The 21,024-nt window shown below is 43.5% G+C and overlaps 2 protein-coding genes across 3 annotated transcripts in view; one reads left to right on the top strand and one right to left on the bottom strand.

Moving 5' to 3' along the window:
- The window catches only part of CCDC150 (coiled-coil domain containing 150), a 40,325-nt gene extending 27,037 nt beyond the window's left edge, over window positions 1-13,288 (top strand). Inside the window, exons 18-29 of one of the 2 annotated variants that reach the window (XM_088653137.1) lie at window positions 1,698-1,826; window positions 3,361-3,530; window positions 4,937-5,027; window positions 5,360-5,529; window positions 5,834-5,960; window positions 7,322-7,516; window positions 9,288-9,356; window positions 9,450-9,611; window positions 9,895-9,981; window positions 10,909-11,034; window positions 11,907-12,045; window positions 12,746-13,288. In XM_088653137.1, the coding sequence (XP_088509263.1) occupies window positions 1,698-1,826; window positions 3,361-3,530; window positions 4,937-5,027; window positions 5,360-5,529; window positions 5,834-5,960; window positions 7,322-7,516; window positions 9,288-9,356; window positions 9,450-9,611; window positions 9,895-9,981; window positions 10,909-11,034; window positions 11,907-12,011 (1,431 nt within the window). In that variant the 3' untranslated portion in view covers window positions 12,012-12,045; window positions 12,746-13,288. Of the gene's footprint in view, window positions 1-1,697; window positions 1,827-3,360; window positions 3,531-4,936; window positions 5,028-5,359; window positions 5,530-5,833; window positions 5,961-7,321; window positions 7,517-9,287; window positions 9,357-9,449; window positions 9,612-9,894; window positions 9,982-10,908; window positions 11,035-11,906 lie in introns of both variants that reach the window. The other variant, XM_060281499.2, reaches the window with a different exon arrangement.
- A 110-nt stretch (window positions 13,289-13,398) lies between these two features.
- Window positions 13,399-21,024, bottom strand: part of GTF3C3 (general transcription factor IIIC subunit 3) — a 28,032-nt gene continuing 20,406 nt past the window's right edge. The window contains exons 16-18 of the mRNA XM_035136563.3: window positions 19,919-20,043; window positions 16,669-16,821; window positions 13,399-14,732 (exon numbers count right to left, since the gene is read on the bottom strand). Of these exons, the coding sequence (XP_034992454.2) occupies window positions 14,610-14,732; window positions 16,669-16,821; window positions 19,919-20,043 (401 nt within the window). The 3' untranslated portion in view covers window positions 13,399-14,609. The remainder of the gene's footprint in view (window positions 14,733-16,668; window positions 16,822-19,918; window positions 20,044-21,024) is intronic.

Genomic DNA, 21,024 nt, shown 5'->3' with positions numbered 1-21,024 from the left:
TGATGTCTTGGTGACATCAGAGAGAACACATGTTGATTTATCTTTGAATAGGAGGGGTTGTTGAGCATTTAAACTTCAAACAGCCACCAAGAAGCGCAGATTTAAAATGGCTTCCTTTAGACTCCCTCAGTGACGCAACAACTCTTATAAATTGACTCGTCGTTGGGCTGAGAGGCAGGATTTGCAAATGGAGCCCTCGCCAACCATTAAGTTGCTAGACATTAGGGGCATTTGTTTTTGTCTCGCGTTGCCTTCTCCAGTTGTTTCGTTTCTCCTGCTCGGGCAGCTAGTGCTATAGTAAAAATGCCTCTCCAAAAAAGAAAGTCATCCGAGAATTGCTGGCCGCAGAAATCCAATGAGCGTTTTCGATCATGCCTGGCCTGTGAGACCAAGGGACTTCGTAGGCGACCTTCTACTGCCTGCTCCCCTGAGCGCAGAGTTCGTTTCATGACAGATCTGCCTGGAAGAGAGGCTGCCTCGGAGTGCGGGGATTGTCCCCCTGCGTCTCCGAGGGTTCTCTTCAGGGCTATAAAGTCCATGAAAGAAAAGCTGGACACTAAAAAAAATACCAGTGACTTAGAAACTGAGTGGGATAGAGCCAGTGAGGGGACAGATCTTCAGAGGGTGAGTGCCAAGCCTGAAAATTGTGAAGATGGAGAGGTTTGCATAAAATGTAGCCGGACCTAATAACTGAGGCTGTGCACACAATTCCCGTTTCCTCTGCATTCAGTGTTTCCCCGGTGCTTTGGGAAGCGATGTACCTACCCTATTGTTACTTACGAAATACTGTGTTTTGATGGATGGGCTCCCCCCATCTCCCCAAACCAGGTCCGATCCAAATTGAGAAACCTGGCCGTATGTTAAAAGGTGGTAATGTACTGTGTGCGCCTTAGATCTTAATATGAACTGGGGAAATGGAGGTCCTGGAAAATTGGGACGCGGGTGGCACTGTGGTCTAAACCACTGAGCCTCTTGGGCTTGCCGATCAGAAGGTCGGCAGTTCGAATCCCCGCGACGGAATGAGCTCCCGTTGCTCTGTCCCAGCTTCTGCCAACCTAGCAATTCGAAAGCATGCCAGTGCAAGTACATACGGTAAATAGGTTTCCCTGCGGCGGGAGAGTAAACGGCATTTCCGTGCGCTCTGGTTTCCGTCACGGTGTCCCGTTGTGCCAGAAGAGGCTTAGTCATGCTGGCCACATGACCCGGAAAGCTGTCCGTGGACAAACGCCGGCTCCCTTGGCCTATGGAGCGAGATGAGCACTGCAGCCCCATAGTTGTCTTTGACTGGACTTAACCATCCAGGGGTCCTTTTCCTTTACCTTTTTTTCTGGAAAACCTCTGAGCAAATAGCTTGTCAAACCCCTCACAACGATTGTGGCACACAGGTAGGAGAATGGGCTAGTCAGTATTTAGAGTTGCCATATTTCAAAAAGTAAAAACCAGGGCATGTGATTCTTCGACTGACTTGTCTAAGATCCAGGACGAAGCAGTGCCTTTCAGAAATTACTGGGCGTGTGGCAGCCCTATCAGTGTTTTAAATGGGCCTGGTCAGGCCATTTGTCCTGTACTTTTATCTACAGGGCTGAAAAGACCAGGATGCCCAAATGCTGTGAAAATCTTTTCTGTACTCTTTGAACCAGTTCCTGGCACTTAAGAAGCACATTTCTCTTCCCCCCCCTCCTCTGTTTTTGTAAAAGACACAGTCTGCCCTTGTCTGCAGAGAGGACGATTTTTCTGTGACCGTCAAAACCCGAGATGAAGCGCTGAGAGAGAACCAGAAGCTCAAAGGGCAAATAAGTGCAACTGAAGAAAGAGAGAAACACAAGGTAGCAAATGTTGTTTGGGTGCTTTAGCTTTGTCCAAACTTTGTTGCAGCAAACCTACCACAATGTGTGTTTTGGAATTTCTCCTCTGCATCACCTGTCCGTCCAGTCCTGAGATACGGATGCCTTTCAAGTGCTAATTCCCCAAATAGAAACCTTGTTTTATTTTTGAGAAAGAATCATTATTGGAGATTGGAATCAGTTGGCCCCATCTAAAAAGTAAAAAATCAACATGGTGTAAGAGGAAACAATCACACTCAGGGCCAGTTTAGAGAAAAGATGGACTGGATTAACGATCCTCTTTGTTTTAAATCATTTTTTAAAATTATGATTCTGTCACTCCTTGTATTGGTTTGCTGGTCTCATTGATGCTCTTGTGTTAGTTCTTAATACTGTAGTTTAGATATTGATGTTTGCTATTTAGGAAAAAAGTTTTTAATAGTTTAGATATTGATGTTTGCTATTTGAAAATTGTTTTATATTTGTTGTGAGTTGCCTTGAGAAAAGAATGTCTTGAAAGGCAGGATAGAAATCTATGGAAAGAATGTATGAAATGAATCGGCCGTTGAGGTCTGATCCCCCCCCCCTCCCCCGGCGTGGTACCAAGGTACAAAATTGGGGGCACAAACGATAATTTGAGGGGAAGCGGTGCTGTCAATGTTGTTAGAGCCAAGTGGGTCTCCTTTTTGGTGTCTGGGTGGGAGAATACCTTGGCAAACTCTGTGCGAGCTTGTTGGAGCTTCTTGAAGGAAGAATGGGATATAAGTCTAATCCAGTTTTTAAAAATTAAACCTCTCTGTATAAAACGGGGAAGGAGGAGAAAATCTGATCAATTTGTATGTTTTCCCATGAAACATTTGACAAACAGACAGCATGCAGATGCCAATCTCATTGTCATTGATTTTGGCTGTTTTCAGGATAGGCATTTTATAAATGCTTATTATCAGGGATGAAGGAGATTGAGGTGACGTTCTCAGAGCCCAAAGTACAGTGATCCCTCGGAGGTCGAATGGAATCCATTCCGGAAGTCCGTTTGCCTTCCGAAACATTTGACTCCAAATCACGGCTTGATTGGCTGCAGGAAGCTCCTGCAGCCAATCAGAAGCTGCGGAAGTTGCGTCGGACGTTTGGGTTCCAAAGAACATTCGCAAACCGGAACACTCACTTCCAGGTTTGTGGCATTTGGGGGACAAAACGTTCGACTCGCCAGGCGTTTGGGATCCAAGGTACGATTGTAAAGGTGCAATTTGCTGAGCACGCAAAGCTGCATTTATACAGAATCACACAACTGGTCCATCTTGCCTACTCTGTTTTTGTCTGGCAGGGTTTGGCCTTTGTCTGGCCATCCAGTGTTTCAATGGTCTTGCCAGGGATACCTGATATATCCTTGAAGTGGAAATGTCAGGAACAGAACCTGGGACCTTCAGCAAGCAAAGCAGGCCCTCTGCCCACCGAGCTGTCGTTTCTGTCCCAATACCGTCCCAAATAATCGTGATTGAGACCCCCTGCTCTTTCCCATCCCCCTTTTGTACTTTAGATGACGAATCTGCGACGCAAGCTGGAAGAGTCGAAGCAAGACAATGCCAAAGTGACAGCTATGTTGGAGAATGTGTTGGGCTCTCATAACAAAATGCAGGTGGCTCTGGAGAAGATTCAGACTGAGCTGGGACGCAAGGATTCCGAGGTGGCTGACCTGAAGAAGGACAGGTAACTTGGCTGCCTGCTTTGTATGGCATTCCAGGTACATGGTGGAACAAAGCTTAAAGCAAAACACACATTTAGTGGGAACTTAAAAAAAAAACACTGAGTTGGATAATATAAGGGGGGGAGATGATAATTGCAGATAATATAAGGAATCATTTCAGGGGGGAATCATTTCAGACTATCTGCTTTTTTATGAATGGTCTTCCCTGAAACATTGGGTAATTTATGGTCTGCATTTAAAAATAAGAAACTGGCGGCATAGTTGGTTGAAATTGTGAGAGAGTTACTTAATGTCAGATAGATCAAGATCAAATGAGGGAATGATGATAACCATTGACTAGGCTGAAAATGAATGGAAGAAAGACAAAGGACCTGGAAGGGGTCTCTCAATTTGTTGTTGTTGTTTAGTCGTTTAGTCGTGTCCGACTCTTCGTGACCCCATGGACCATAGCACGCCAGGCACTCCTGTCTTCCACTGCCTCCCGCAGTTTGGTCAAACTCATGTTCGTAGCTTCGAGAACACTGTCCAACCATCTCGTCCTCTGTCGTCCCCTTCTCCTAGTGCCCTCCATCTTTCCCAACATCAGGGTCTTTTCCAAGGATTCTTCTCTTCTCATGAGGTGGCCAAAGTATTGGAGCCTCAGCTTCACGATCTGTCCTTCCAGGGAGCACTCAGGGCTGATTTCCTTAAGAATGGATAGGTTTGATCTTCTAGCAGTCCATCAATACATTTGTAGAAAAGAAAAGGGAAAGGAAAAGAAAAGAAAAAAGAAAAGAAAAGGTGGAACAGTTAACTTGAATGCTGTTTGTACTGATGCCATTGGAAAAACCAGGAGTAATTAATATGGATGCTTTATGTAAAATGGAAGCAAAGCGGTACAAGCTATTGCTTATCTAAATGACAATTTATTAAACCATAACCTAGTGCTATGTGTGAACCCTGCCCAGCAGCCTAACATGTTTGTTCAGCACCATGAAACCACAGTCTGATGCCATGATGTGTTGCTGACGTATGAACCATGGTTTGCTATAACCACGGCTTGGTGTTACGGTGTTGGTCATAGCCTTTGGTGTGTCACCCCACCTCGGAAGCTCGGCAAACTACAAAGGCATGAGGAAGGAGCAGCTGGAAAACAATGCAAACTTTGAAGAAACAAGCTATGGTTTGATGGATCGTCTGTGGGACAACTCATGGTTAAAATATTGGTTTGCTAAGCAAGCCACGGCTTAGCATTATGTGCAAACCAAACCATTGTCTGAGAATATTCGAGGAGTCTTTCAACTGTGTATGCCTCAAGAGCAGAGTGGAATTAATTTTTTTGGATGGAAGAAAACATGGAGGAAGCTTCCCTATTGCCCTTTGCCTTTGTGTGTTCTCTCGTGCATCGTCTCTTTGCTTCCTTTTGCAGGACCCAAAGCCAGCAAAGAATTCTGATGCTAGAGGCAGAGCTGGAGGAATGTCACAGCAAAATGACCTTGCAATCTCAACACAGCTTTAAGGTAAAAAACCAGCATCTTCCAGTGGCTATAATAGACTAAAACCAACAATACATTCAGCATAGATGGCCTGTCTGGAAGGTTTGCATCTTGCATAACAGGAACAAAGTTCTTTTGTCTGTAAATAATTGGTGTAATTAGTCTGAGCAAAATGTGTATTTGGCAACTGACCATTCGTTTTACTGGGTTTTTTCCCATCCATGAAGCCATTCCCAGATTAAGATTCATAGGGACAGCGGCATAAGTTGTTTAATCATCTGAATAAAATTGTTGCTTCACAACTGTATGTTTCATAAATAGAATCATTGCTACCCTGTGTTTTCTCCCCCTAAAAGATGGAAACTCTTTGTAAAATTCTGGAGGCCTCCAAAGCAGACAACAAGAAACTTGCCCAAAATTTAGAGCAGACTCTGCAGACCAACAGTGCTCTGCAAAGCCAGCTTATGCTTATTCGAGATGAACTGGAAAGCAAAGAAGCAGAGTGCCAAGAACTAATAGAATGCAGGTAAGACTTAGCTAGGCAAGAGATTTTGCCTTTCCAATCTGAACAGTTGAATTCCAGATCTGATTTTCAAGGCAGTAGAAACTTGCTACCTGCTGAGCTATAAGCTTGGCAAGGCAGGGCCTACAATGTGCAGAGGGGGGGTCCGCAGCTTTGAAATTTGTCTGAGGAACCCAGAGTCTCGGTGGGGAATGAATTGTAAAGGGAAGAAAAAACACACATTTGGGAAGCTGCATGTTTTCAGACTTTACTTTCCTGAAAAAGTGAGTGGCCTCCTGTTAATCTACTTTCCTCTGCCTTGCTAAAGGGACCAGTTAATTGAGGAAACCAAGGTGGAAGTAAAGTTGTATGCAGATCGCCTTGAGACTCTGAAGAAACAGTTTCAGAGTGAACGGGAAGTAACCAAGAAGGCTGCTCAAAAGGAATCGGCTGAGGTGTGAGGAGGTGGAATAGTTGTTTTTCTCGGTGGTCATGGTTGCACGTAAATGCTGAGGTGAAAATCCTGGCTTCATAAGCCAGGATATGTATGGGCTCCCTTTCGGCAAGTAGCTGAACAATCCAGGATTCAGCACTTAGCCATTGCTTCCTGTTACATATGAACCTGGAAAACTATGGTTAATGGCTTCCAACCAAGCCAACTTTAAATCATGGATCATTCCCCCCCACCCTCACATTCAACTTTTGACACTCTCTCAATATGTTGTACCTCTTCCTTCACTCTTCTTTCCACCTTCTTCCCCAAATTGGTGGTTTTCTTTGTGTGTTCTCTTTGCAACTCTCCTAGAATTGTTCTTCCTTTTATTCTTCCTTTAATTATTATTTTTTTTTACAAAATACAAACATGCCGGGAAGGAAATAGAATGAATTTTCTTTATATTAAAGAAACTGAATATTTTCCAATATATAAGAGTTTCCAACTCTCAATAAATTAATGTGCTTAGCTGAGACCAGTATTACTATAAGAAGTTAATTTCAGCGCAGGTGCCATGGTCCTGATTTTCCTTTCCCCTTTTGCTAACTTCCTTTAAGCCTAGTTTGCACATAATGCTAAACTGTTGTTTCTTAAGCCATGGCTGAGCATTTGTTAAGCTGTGGCTGCTTGGCAGTCTTCACACACAACTGGTTTGTTGACTGTCAACAAAATCATAATCCGAAGCCATAGCTTGCTTCATGAGGCTGCAGCTGGCTAAAAACCACGGGAACATAGATAGCAGCTTTAGACCAAGTCAGACTTTTTGTCCATCTAGCTCAGGGTTCCTCAAACTTGGGTCTCCAGCTGGTTTTGGACTACATTTCCCATAATCCCTGACCACTGGTCCTGCTAGCTAGGGATGATGGGAGTTATAGTCCAAAAACAGCTGGAGACCAAAGTTTGGGAAACCCTGATCTAACTTGCCTGGAGTTTTACCCAAGGACTTGTCTGACTCTAAAGAAGTAATAATAGTCCTAGAGCTAGGAGTGATGAACCTGAGGCCCAGGTATCAAACATGGCTGTCCAAGCCCCCTTCCCCCCCCCCCCCCCGGCCACTCTCCCTAGGCAACACCTCTTCACCCAAGTCCCGCTTCCTCTGGCCACACCCATGTTTGCTTCTGTCCCTACTCATGTGGCCCCTGGACTGAAAATATCCCCCCTAACCCAACAAGCCCTGGACAAATTGCCTTCAGGTAGTAAACCAAGATCTGGAAAGCTCTTGGGGTTATGGGAGCAGAACAGTTGTTTAGAAGTGAGTGTTGAGCACCCTTTTTTCTTCTTCTTGAAGTGAGCATGAACTTGCCCTTTCTTGGTGCCCTGTAGCTGAAGAAAGCCCTCGAGGAGGCCTGCACTAAATCTGGAGAAATGTCACGCCTTAACAGGGAACTGCGGGCAAAGGTAGCCGAGCAGGAGGCAGCTCTGGCCAGTCAGAAGGAGAAGCTGAAGAGACAGAAAGCATTAATCACGCAGTACTTCAATGCCAGGACTAACAATGCGCAAAATGCAGGCAAGATAAAGGTGAGCCGGTGTGCAGTGTGTGTGTGTTTCATGCAAATGATTTTAACACAGCCTGCAATCTACCATTTTGAAAGTTGCCCTCTCCACTCCTCAGTAGCAACCGGATACCAGATAGATAATTGGAGACTTCAAAGGGACCTGCTCATTGTGTTCCACTTAGCTGAGTTTCTATTGCAGCTGCAAACCAACTGGCTCTTGCAGAAGTAGAGTAGCGCTATACAGTGCTAAATTGCATTGATATGTAATCTATTAAGTTTCCTTTGCATTTTCAGCACAGATAAAAGCTGGCAAGTCAGGTGTTTTCTATTGGATCATTGTCAGGGAGGCAGGAGTTTGGCTTTTTCAGTTATACAGTCATACCTCGGTTTACGTCCGCTGTGGTTTGAGTACTCAGCGGACCCAGAAGTGTTTACTTCCGGGTTTCGTGGCGCACGGGTGTGCAGAAGCGAACTGCACAGCGTACACATGCGCAGAAGCACTCTATTGGCGCTTTGCACATTCGCGGAAGAAGCACTCCGTTAAGTACTGCTTGGGGAGCGAATGGCTCCCCGGAACCAATTGTGTCCTTAAACTGAGGTACCACTGTACATGCTGTTTGGAAACAGGCAAAACGTGTGTGCTCCGCATCCATAGAAGGTGGTTTGATAGGGCCAATTGTGACTGGATTAAAAAATTGCTGTATTAAATAACAGAACATGGATCATCGTTACAGTACAGACCACTGTTTCCTGCGTCTCTCACCAGGTACCACTTGTCAAATGATTTTGAGGGAGTAGGAAAATTTAAGGATAAGTTGCATCTATGGGTGGGTGCCATATTGATATATCGTCCCAAACCAGTTTGAAGGCCGTACAGTGGTACCTCGGCTTAAGAACTTAATTCGTTCTGGAGGTCCGTTCTTAACCTGAAACTGTTCTTAACCCGAGGTACCACTTTAGCTAATGGGGCCTCCCGCTGCCACCGCACCGCCACCACACGATTTCTGTTCTCATCCTGAAGCAAAGTTCTTAACCTGAGGTACTATTTCTGGGTTAGCGGAGTCTGTAACCTGAAGCATCTGTAACCCGAGGTACCACTGTATTGTGATATTAGTTTCATAGTTTTTGACCTGGCAATGTATCGCGAAATATGATGTGTGTTAGGGCTGGGTGATATATTGCCCCAAACCAGTTTGAAGTCTATATCATGATACTGGTTTTATAATTTTTGTGAATCAAGATGTGTGTGTGTGTTTTACAAAAATCACAATGTGGGAAAAACGGTGAAGCCAGCCAATGCCTCTACATTGCGCCATCCTTATTTCACACATTGTGATATATCAGTATATCACAATGTTTAGTTGTTGATATATCACAAAGCTGAAAACCAGATATTGCCCAGCCCTAGGTGCAACGAGGAATTTGCTTAGGGCCCTCAATGCTAGCACTTAAAATTACTGGGACTTTAGTTGACTGTCCCCTAGATCAGCCTTTGCTTCACGATCCTTTTTGCTGCCCAACACCCTGCCCTGGTTTTTATGTCCGAGGGGAAGCAAGGCAACAGCTGTGCAACATCGCTTTATTTTGGAGGGCAGTGCTATAGTCTCTCCCTCCTTGGCTTACTATTTGTGGGCACAATCCAGTGAGATTTAACTATGCTTCCTGTTGTTGAATTGCATCAGAACAAAACTTCAGGAGAGAGGCAGGCGCCGCTTAATAATAACTGCATTCTGTCACGGAAGCAAGGCATTTTCTCGGGATGTTCCCCTATCGCTTTTGTGATTTATTTCCAGGAGATTGAAACGGAATTGAGGCAAATGGAAGAGATGAAGCAGCAGTACCAGAAGAAAAACCACGAGCAGGTAGAATCTCTTCTCTGTGCAGCAGGTGGGAGTGGAGACCAGATTGAAATGCGTGCATGGGGTCGCGGGATCTGATGTCTTTTCATGCTGTAGTCCCTTAGGATCAAAGAATTTGTCGCTGAGTTAACAAAGATGCAAGGCGAGATGCAGCAGCTAGCCAGAAATCAGCAAGTGATGGAAACTGAAAACAGAAACCTTGAGAACCAGCTGGTCGCAGAACAGAAGCAAAGGCAGCGGATTCAGGAAGAGTGTCAGGTAATGGTGCCATGGCCCCACCGAGCTAAAGGGTTGTGGCTGCTGAACACACTTTGGCATTTGTCTCCATGGCAGTGGCTGCTCAGGCATCCATCAGTGGCTCTCTTCCCCAGCCCCAAGCTCTGTACATCGTAAGATAGCCCATAGCAAAGAGGTCCATAGAAGTGAGCTTCTGTTTTCCAGGTTGGGTGTGGGGCATCAGTTAAGAATCTAGACTTAAGAACCATCTGCTCTGCAGAAGAATGGCAAGCTATTTCATTCTGACTTTTCCGTAACATTCAAGGCTTTGGAAGACACAGTCAGGCACTTGAAGAAATGCAAAGAGGAAACCGAACAGAAATTGAAAGAAGCCAGCAAAGAATCGGAACATGTAAGTATCGAAGCAGAGGGGGAGAGGAATTGTCATGTCAGTATAACACGACAGTATCGCAGCTGAGCAGTGAGAGGTGTCACCGTATCAAAGAAAAAGAGAGTTCAATGTGATAGACTTCTGAGCATGCGAGGAGAATTCACATGAAATATACACACACTTGTATGAATGTTGTTGCAAATCAGCTGGAGGTGACACATTCTTAAGAGCTGTGCCTCAGATTACAGCACTGCAGTTAAATCCTTACTGTGCAAAGGATGGGTGCACAATTTCTTGTATTCTAGGCTACTCTACATACAACTATATTAAATTTACCCAGTCATGCCTAACCTTAACATTACAAAATACTAGTTACGCATTTGAGTGCTAACATATGTGCACTCTGATTTTAACAAAACCTCTTTAATGGTCTTGCTTTCATAAATGATTATATTATTGTTTTGTTAACTAAGTTGCAAGCAAGACATTTAAGAGGCTGAGCTTTGTAGGTACAATAAGAGGGATCCTTAAAAGATGATAAGCATTTATTTTGCTTTATAATAATACAATAATACAAAACGGGGTCTGATCCTGTTGGGGAGTACGATATATGTCTGATCCTTATCAGATTTGTACCAATGACTGGGAACAAGGAAGGCACCTCATGATGAATTAACCTGATGGATTAGTCCAGGCATCCCCCGACTTCGACCCTCCAGATGTTTTGGACTACAATTCCCATCTTCCCCAACCACTGGTCCTGTTAGCTAGGGATCATGGGAGTTGTAGGCCGAAACATCTGGAGGGCCGCAGTTTGGGGATGCCTGGATAGCCTGTACAGAAATACGTTCAAAGATTTCAAACCTTTTGACAAGGTGATTTGTTTCAAAGGATGCCTGGACCATGAGGTTGGAATGTAACTGAGTTTGAATGCCTTCCCTGCTGCAGATAACTGCTAACCTTGAGGAAGCTCACCACTGGTTCAAGTCAAAGTTTGATAGTCTGCAGCGTGAGCTGGTGAAAAACAGGCCGAAGAACCTTGGAGAATACTTATGTGAGGAGCATGAGAAAGAGGTCAGTAAGGGAGTGCCTTCCGCAAACAAAAAAGGTGTCATGACACAGGCTCGCTAATGGTTTGTTTCCTTGTTTGTGCTGCTGCTGAGAGCAGTAGTACACTGGGAGTGCCTGTAAAAAATCAGTTGTATGCGCTATGAAGATGGTTGCAATCAATCTGTATGCCTGTGCCAAGAGACCTCAAGATTTGTTCATTTTTAAAATGGCAGTGTGAAGAATTCATGTGAGAGAGCCCTTATTTTTCCAACAGGTGAAGCTTTCTTAAATGTGGAGGTGGGCTGCCAATGTTCTTCGTTTCATGTGCTTTCCAGAGGCATAGAGCATCCATGAGGAAGGAAGTTGGTACCTTAATTGGAAGAATAATAATAACAAATGGAAAGGATTGTGGGTGTTGAAGCTTTTATCAACTTTCTTCCTCAAACCCAGGCATCCCCAAACTGCGGCCCTCCAGATGTTTTGGCCTACAACTCCCATGATCCCTAGCTAACAGGACCAGTGGTTGGGGAAGATAGGAATTGTAGTCCAAAACATCTGGAGGGACGAAGTTTGGGGATGCCTGCTCAAACCCTTCGGCCTTCATCCTCCATGAGACAGTCCCTCATTCAAAACTCACCTCTGTTCTGAACTTAAGAACAGATTATCTGGCTCTTCCAGATATTTATTGCTGGACTGACTTTTTTTCTGATAGATTCACTAAACTAGTAAGCAGATGCCTTCATCTTAGAGGTTTGTGTGTGTTTTAGGCTTAGCCAAGAGTTACGACCTGGCCCTATCAATCTAAAAGGCTGATCTGCTCCCCTTACAGAACATGCAAGAGAAAATATTAATGTGAGTTACTTGCAGCTCTGACTAAGCATCCTATGTGTCTACAGGGAAGGCTGACCAAGCTTCCTTCTCAGGCATGCCTGAAGCGCTGGGAGACCAAGAACCACCTGCAGTTCATCAAGAGGAAATATCTAAGTGAGCTGAACAAGTGAAGGGCTGCTTTTCCAGGAGGTTCCAGGCTGCAAGGTATAATCCTGTACCTGTGAACACCACTTCTCAGGCTGCCAGTGGTGCTATACCTAGGCAGAGCCTAAGGCTGGACCTAATATGTGAGCATCCACCTACTTCCTGAAGCTAGCAGAGGAAGAACTCCTGTGTGAACTAGCTGTGCTCTATAGGGATGAAGAAAAAGTCATTTTAAAAAAGTGTATATATTATATATACACACAAACTTGACTGGCAGCTAGGAATCCTCTAAATCTTTGGGTTCAACTTTCTGATTCTTATAATGCCTCTGGGGAACTTTCAAACTGTTTTATTAAAAAAACTGTTTCTACAGCTCCCCAGCCTGCTAAATGCTTCCCCCTGGGGTCTTTAAATCCCTGCAATTGCATCTCTACACGGAGTGAGGGGCAAGTTTGTGCCAAATATATGCACAACAAGCCCAGAGGGTGTAACTGCTACAGGATAGGCTTCTCTGTAGGTAAAAGCCTTGGGGACTTTTGGAAAAATAGCAGATCTGAATCCTAAAACGGGGCAGTGTCGTAGATTATTCAAACGCACCAATGCTGGTTTCCGAAATGTCTGTCTTCCTTCATCAGCGTTCCATGGACTTGTGCTTGCTCAAAGCTACCCTTCAACATACATCTTCTCCTCCTGTAAAAATGCAGTGCTTGCTGAAAATGCTTTCCCTCTGACAATAACAGCCCGTACCTATATCTTGCAGGGGGAAGCAAATATGTCATCAGGATGGTGGGTTCGAACTCCCATCAGCCTCAGGCAGCATGGACGACAGGGCAGGAATAATGGGAGCTGTAGCCTAAAACATCTGAACAGCACTATGTTGGCCATTCCTGCTATGTATTGAACCTTATCCTCTTCCCTAAGTCTCAAGAGGTTGCGGGTGCCTTGCTCTGCTCATTAATTATTAGGTAAGGAAAACCCAAAGGCACAAAACAATCCAGTATATCATTGGTGATGAAATATTATGCAAACAGTGATTACTCTATTCTAGAATCGTTAAAGTGGAAGGGGGCAGGTGACAAATTCACACAGCTAGGAACAGTTGCGTGGGCCTGCAAAAGGAAGCTTGGGTACCGAGCAAAACTGGCCTCAGAGCCTCCCTAAATCATGGGCAACAATGTACTGTACTTCTGGTACCTTTCCTCTTGTTTGACCGCTACCATGTAATATATAAATCTGATCTGTGTGTGTAGGGAGGAGGTGTGTGTATTTAAAAATTAAAGCATACTATTTGTTTTCTACAACAGTCTGTGTTTCTCTCCCTGTTGAACAACCTCTTCTTCCTCTTTAAGCTGTAATACACGAAAATGAGGTGCGCTCACCTGTAGGACGACATGTTGCATATACGATAAGTAGTGACAGTAATGTATACATTTAATCAAACAAGCGTTAACTCCTTTCTGGAACCACATTCTTTTTAAAACAAGTGTCAAGCAGCCAATAATGCATTTATAAGATTGCATATACAGTATACATACATATACATATATATATATATGCGCAAAGGACAAGGTAAAGGGAATAGAGCTTGTGACAGGATAGTTTAAGACTGCAGTCCTGTGCACAGGAGTGGTTGTGGATGCCCTTAATAATAATATTTATTTGCCACTCATCTGACTGGGTTGCCCCAGCCACTCTGGGCAGCTTCCAGCAAACTGAAACACAATGAAACATCAACTACTAAAAAACTTCTATATACAGGGCTGCCTTGTTGATTGTATTTCTGAAGGGTAACTAGAACGACACTTCTGTGCAGTATACTGGCAATCAAGCGTGGATTGGTAGAGTTAGCATCCTACAGCACAATCCTGTTTATGTCTGCTCAGAAATAAGTCGCAATGGGTCTTACTTCAAGGTGAGCAGGTATAGCTTTAGTTCAAACCATCTCTCTCTCTCGCTCCGGTTTCAGAAAGCAAAAAAATGGTTAGATTTCACAAACAAGTTCACATGGGTGCAAACAAACAATACAGTAACTTACGAATCTCCTTAGTAATGAACTGTTGGACAAACACGCACGTGGAAAAAGGATCCAAAGGTTTCGCTAGGTTCATCGATTATGGGGTATTCCAGACACAGAGGACTAATGTATATTAAATATCCTTGAAAGCAGGCACCTGATCTATTCCCACTGAAGAGGTAGGAGCCTTTTTGCTGGTGAGTTATCCAACACATTTCATTTACTCAATTGTACATTCCCAATTGTACATTCTGAGCAAAATGTCCCAAGTTCTGTGTGCTTGGCTATTAGGATGTGCGACTTACTCAGTTCACAATTTGTATGTTAAAAAACACTGCACATTCCAGAACTCCTGTTAGGTTGGGGTCAGTGTCACGCCTTAGATCTGCTTAATCCTTAGCAGGGATCCTCTTCGTAAAAACCTGCACCGTCTACTTGGCTGCTTCACGTTCAGCCAATCCGGAGAAATCTTTAAGCAGAGGTTGCCAGGTGTCACAAAGCCTCAGATCCATGAAAGGCAGCGGCATATTACCAGGTTCCCATCCCCTCAAAAGCAGGGAAAGTAATCCATCGTATTTCATTCAATTCCTTTTCAATGCTAGCTTTCACCTCACACAATTCCGTACGTGTACAGCATTTTCCGAGCCATTCTAATATTTCCACTGCTCTGGTAGATGAGCGATAAATTGAAGGCAACATCCCTTCGCAAGTCTGTTTGGTCGGCTTCTATTCCCTAGTTGAAGGAAGAAAAACAACTTGCCTGAACAAGTGCAACAAAAGGGGTACTTGTCACATATTGCATACATGATAATACAGCAGTTTCATCACAGCCATTCCAGCCTGCCAAAGCTCTCAAATCCTCTTTCAGAATGCAAGTGCTAGTAGGCAGCTCTCTTAACACAGATTTTGAATCTGTCACACTTCTCCAAAAATTATAAAGCGGTACACGGGCAAACCCTGAGATGACTTTAAAAACTTATGTCAAGATGGTCAAACGGTTGTTGTTATTTATTAATTATTATTATTAAAGCCCAACAACAGAGCTGAGTCTTTGTGTGGAGGATGAAGGAAGTTTGGAAGCAGCAACCTGCTAGGGAAATGGAAGGACAGGAAAGCCATTTTTCATAGGAAACACCAACTGTTCCTTTCCTTCCAGCAGCAGTAACATAAAGGCCTCCTCAGATGGGACTAGTGGGCTACTCATCTCAAAGCAGTGCAACATGCAAACTGAAGCTCGGCAGCTTCCATGAGATGCAAAAGTCAACTTTTCAATGGATACAAGAGTAGATTTCCTGTCTGTGGAGGGCGGTATTGTCTTAAGTCTTGCATAAACGTACGAGGAATTAACAGTGATCGGAATTATGTGCCATTTTAGGAGGCGGGTTTGCCATTTTAAAAGCCAATGCTGCCGGGGGGGGGGGGGGGAATAGAGCTGGAATTTGCCTGCATTTGCTTTGTATGGTCATAATTTTCAAATACGATTGGGTAACTAGGCGCAGTCATGAAAGGCATCAAGGGGTACAATTTATCGATAACCGATTTTGAATGGAGTCCCTTGGGCACAAAACTCAACCTTGCTGTATCTTGGGGTTGGCGGTGTTAGCATTTTTAGCTGCCTGGGGAGCGTAAGCACACTTCCTAGAAAAGCTTTACTGTTGGTGTTTTGCACTACTTGTCCTGCTTTTTCAGCAAGAAACATTCCAGCTACCCACCCAAACTTATGTTTTATGCTTCTAATCTGTTTATTTTGCAAATCTTTAACACCTGTTATTAAAAGCGGTACCACTTTAGTATAATGAGTTGAAAAAGATGTTTAGATATACTTTCCCAAAAGAACCGGAAGCATTTTTGTTAGGAATAATAGGAGGAGAGATTAGAAAAGAAGATCAAGTATTGTTTATGTATGCGACAACCGCGGCTAGGACTTTGTTAGCCCAAAAATGGAAACTACAGGAATTACCAACAATTGAGGAGTGGCAGATTAAAATGATGGATTATGCTGAACTCGCTAGGTTGACTTGCAAGAGTCGCGACCAAGGGGAGACAAGGTTTCAAAAAGACTGGAGTAAATATGTGGATTATATGGAGAAAAACTGTAGATCTTTAAAAACACTTGCAGGATTGAAATAAATCCTACGAATTGATTAAAAAAGTCAAAAAGGAACTGCAAAAATGGAGTCAACAAGAAACCCGCATGAAGGGAGGGGGGGAAGTCGTAGCTCGGCAGAGCAAGATGTAAGATGAAAATTTAAGATGTCTTGTATAAAAGATTGTTTTTTTATTATTTTAATTGGATAAATTGGAAAATGGAATAAAATTTATTATAAAAATAAATAAATAAAAGCGGTACCACTTTGGATTACCTCCCTTGGCCTTCCACAATGTCAGAAAATGGAGCATAGCATGCTAAAACCATTACAGTCATACCTTGGTTTAAGTACGCCTTGGTTTGAGTATTTTCAGTTTAAGTACTCCGCGGACCCGTCTGGAATGGATTAATCCACTTTCCATTACTTTCAATGGGAAAGTTCGCTTCAGGTTAAGTACAGACTTCCGGAACCAATTGTGTTTGTAAACCGAGGTACCACTGTAATGGAGAACCCTGCACTTTGCAAGCATGGTTCAAATGTCTGTTTCAATTGCAATGGGCTAAGATTTCCATACATTACCTCTAGGACCAGAGGGGGAAGCTCCAGTGCCTTCTGGTAATAGTGAATTGCCAAATGTACCAATCCCAACTGATGAAGGCCACGGCCTAAATTGTAAAAAGATTCTTGACAGGAACCACGGAGGCTCAGATATTGCTGGAGGAATGAGAAGCCCTGTATACAAGGTGGGAGAGGGAGAAAGGTCTTGTGTGAAAACCAGAAATTCTAAGGAACAAGAAGCATTAAGTCAAATGTAGAGCTGTCTTTGCCCCCAATAAGGTTTCTTGCCCCAGCTTCGAATACAGTCATACCTTGGAAGTCAAACGGAATCCGTTCCAGAAGTCTCTTCGACTTCCAAAGTGTTTGGAAACCAAAGCACGACTTCTGATTGGCTGCAGGAAGCTCCTGCAGCCATTCGGAAGCCCTGTCGGATGTTCGGCTTCCAGAAACAGTCCACAAACCAAAACAGTCACTTATGGGTTTGCGGCGTTCGGGAGCCAAAATGTTCGGGAACTAAGCTGTTCCAAAACCAAGGTACAACTGTACTTGGAATGAGAGTGGAATTTTAAAACCAGCCATTGCCATATTTATTTAATTCTTGGACAACATTTTTAATCTGAAAGAGTCAAGAGCAGGTTGCAATGGCAGTCAAAAGGATTCCCATGGCCATTCTCTCTGGATGAGCAAGATGGCTGTTTTTTAAGTCCACCATTCTCCTAACTCTCAAAACTAGGACTTGGTCAGATGCTAGCATATAGTACAAGGATGTGGAGTTGAAAAAAACGGAGATTGACTTTGGCCCTAGGAAGAGAAAACACAAGCCCCCACCGCTCCTCACCCTGGATCCTGCCCATTGTTATCTGCTGTATCTGTATCCCACCTTACATTGCATTCTGATCATTTTGTTTGCTTACTGAGTCTTTTGGAAAAAACCTACAAAGCAGCAATTCCAATACATATGTTTCTTCTCTCTGCATCCTGCCACAAATCTTAATACGTAACTGTACTTGCAGTCCCAATTTGTTTGAGAAAACAAAGCAAAAAAAAAAAAAAACCCAACCCGGCAAGACGTTATTTCTTATGACGTAGGAGAATAAAACCCATGGAAGAGTTCTTTAAAACCAAAGTGATAATTACCAGGCCAAATTCACTTGACAATGCTTCATCTGGTACGCAGGCTGAGACCCTACCTGCCTGCAAACTGTCTCGCCAGAGTGGTGCATGCTCTAGTTATCTCTCGCTTGGACTACTGCAATGCGCTCTACATGGGGCTACCTTTGAAGGTGACCCGGAAACTACAACTAACCCAGAATGTGGCAGCTAGACTGGTGACTGGGAGCGGCCACCGAGACCACATAACACCGGTCCTGAAAGACCTACATTGGCTCCCAGTACGTTTCCGAGCACAATTCAAAGTGTTGGTGCTGACCTTTAAAGCCCTAAACGGCCTCGGTCCAGTATACCTGAAGGAGCATCTCCTCCCCCATCATTCTGCCCAGACACTGAGGTCCAGCGCCAAGGGCCTTCTGGCAGTTTCCTCGCTACGAGAAGCCAAGTTACAGGGAACCAGGCAGAGGGCCTTCTCAGTAGTGGCACCCACCCTGTGGAATGCCCTCCCACCAGAGGTCAAAGAGAACAACAATTACCAGACCTTTAGAAGGCATCTTAAGGCAGCCCTGTTTAGGGAAGCTTTTAATGTTTGATGGATTTCTGTATTTTAATGTTTTGTTGGAAGCCGCCCAGAGTGGCTGGGGGAACCCGGCCAGATGGGCGGGGTATAAATAATAAATTTTATTATTATTATTATTATTATTATTATTATTATTATTATTATTGAGTTCAGTCTCCCTTCTTTTTTAACATGCCCATTTTCTCTTAAGAATCTCAGCATATCCCTGTAACCAAGGAAGCCAAGAGTGACTATCTTGTTCCCCATGAGCACTGTGAATAGTGCTCATTCTGCTAGAAGAATTACATCCAAAATGGAATTGATCACTGTATTTCAGACTTTAATCCAGAAGGGTGGGCCACGTCCAAAAGCAAGAGACCAACGGAGCAAACAGAATTGGATTAGAGAAAACACAAGGAAAAATACACACTCTTCTACCAAGGTGACAGACAAGCAGTAGAACAGACTTGCACAGCAACATTTAGAATCCTTTGCTCATACCAGCAAGATTTCAGAGTGAGGATTTAGTGGCCAGAGTTAAAGGGCAGCATTAGCTTGATATAATGTACAGTATTCTGTTCTATCAGCTATTCCACTCAGAGAAGACTAAAAATCCAAAGAGGTAAATAGTTTTCAAGCTGTATAAAGGTAGAATACAATCCAGTCAAGGCATAGACGTTTTCATTCTTGTTAGCTGGAATGGGAGAGTTAAGCTCACATTCATCAAATCGTCTCCCCTAAAAAATCAGTAGGACTTAAAAAGTTTCACTGGGGCTGGATTGCATTCTATCTATATATATGTTAACTTAGTCTTTATGGAGTAAGCTAGGTTTCTGTTGACATATTCAAGACTGTGTACCTATCAGTCCTAAGTATTCTGTACTCGGAAGTAAATCCCACTGCGTTCAATGAGATTCATTCCCAAGGAAGTGAAAATAGAACTGCAGCCTTAATTTTAGGGCATATAGGAGTTATAAAATCAATGTAAGGGAAGAAAATTCTGCTTTGGTTTTGATTGGGGAAAAGGCAAAATAAAATTATTATGTAGATAGGAAAAATGAAGCCCACAGTGGTTGGTTTTTAGTACTTCCAGTACAATTTGTGTGCTAAGAGGCCTATGGTTGCAAAAGTCTATTTGCTAAATCCCAGCAGAAAATACATTCTGGGTGCTCATAGCTGTGGTAGAAAAATGGTATAGAGGTGAAACAACACAAAATGCCCACGATGTACTTAATCCATATATTCTCCAGAGCAAACCAAATATTGAAACAGAGAGAATAGCCATACGTGTGTGTAAAACTAACAAAATGATCAATAATGACTTCAAAGTAAGCTGCATTTATGCTTTATCAGACACCAATGAGGGGAAACCATAAGACCCATTTCAACCCTTGCCGCTCAACATGCTAAATAATAATAACAATTATTATTATTATTATTTATTTATACCCCACCCATATGGTTGGGTTTCCTCAGCCACTCTTGGCGGCTCCCAACAGAATATTAAAAACACAATAAACCATCATAGCATGAGAACATGCTATGCAACCATGTGCTACAAAAGAGGAAGAGCGGGATAAAAACCCAAAAAAATAAACTCACCTGTACTATAAGCGTGTGCCTTTTTAACACATACTTCTGAGAGGCCATGTGGATGAAAGTCAGGCCTATACAAAGGCTATAGAGAGGCTCGGTGGGATTACTGCGGAAAGCTTGTACGTACTGCCCTAGGAGGAAACAGCGAATGGCTTTGAAATACTGTTTATTAAAACCATGTGCTTAACAAAAAGCCTTTCAGATACTTCCATAACGAACACAGCTCACTGAAGTTGCCTTTGGCTGCCCCCCTATTCACCAGGAACCCCTGACCTTCAGGGGAACTTTTTCAGCAGGGCTCCTACTAGGGAGGAGGTGGAGGTGGCAAAGGGAATGGAACAGCTCTGTAATCCAACCCATGGATTTCTTACATATGTGGATTACACTTTTTTTCAAGCATCAGATGCAGTGGAATCTCTACTTTACACAGGGGTTCTGTTTCCGGCCCCCAATTCTGCCTCCACACCTGCCCCCTTTTGGAGCCCAAAACAACACACCTTGTCATCAGTGGGAGTGCATGTGCTGATCACACAGAAGCGGGGAGACGCCTGCATTCTGCTTACTGTTCAACTTGCACAGCTCGTGAGTTACGAAGAGTAACAGCAAACTCCTTTTCATTCCTGACCATAAATTGCTGTTGGTTTTTTTACTTTTTAAAAGCTCCCTATAGATTCTTCACAAATGTTCACACACATATAGGCTCTGCTTTACATTACGTCCATTAACAATTATTTAGCTAAATGATGAAAGCAAACCAGCATCACCTTTCATCTCTACCGTGTTTCTCCGAAAATAAGACACCGTCTTATATTTATTTTTCCTCAAAAATTCACACTAGGGCTTATTTTCAGGGGATGTCCTATTTTTTTCCTCCTGCCGCGGCCAGCATTGCCGCTGCGCCTATCACTATGGCTTATTTTTGGGGTATGGCTTATATTCCTTGAATGCTTAAAAATCCTGCTATGACTTATTTTATGACTACGTCTTAAAATAGGGGAAACGGGACTCAGAGGGGTAGCTGTGCTCGTCTGTTGCAACAAAAGCAAGCAGCCTTGTGTGGCACTTTAAAAGGCTAACAGATTAATTATGGCAAAAGCTATTTTGGTTCAGTG

This window comes from Zootoca vivipara, chromosome 1 (assembly GCF_965207765.1).
Source record: "Zootoca vivipara chromosome 1, rZooViv2.hap1.1, whole genome shotgun sequence".
NCBI lineage: Eukaryota > Metazoa > Chordata > Lepidosauria > Squamata > Lacertidae > Zootoca > Zootoca vivipara.
The sequence above is the reverse complement of the archived record's forward strand: the minus strand, read 5'-3'. Positions and strand labels throughout refer to the sequence as shown.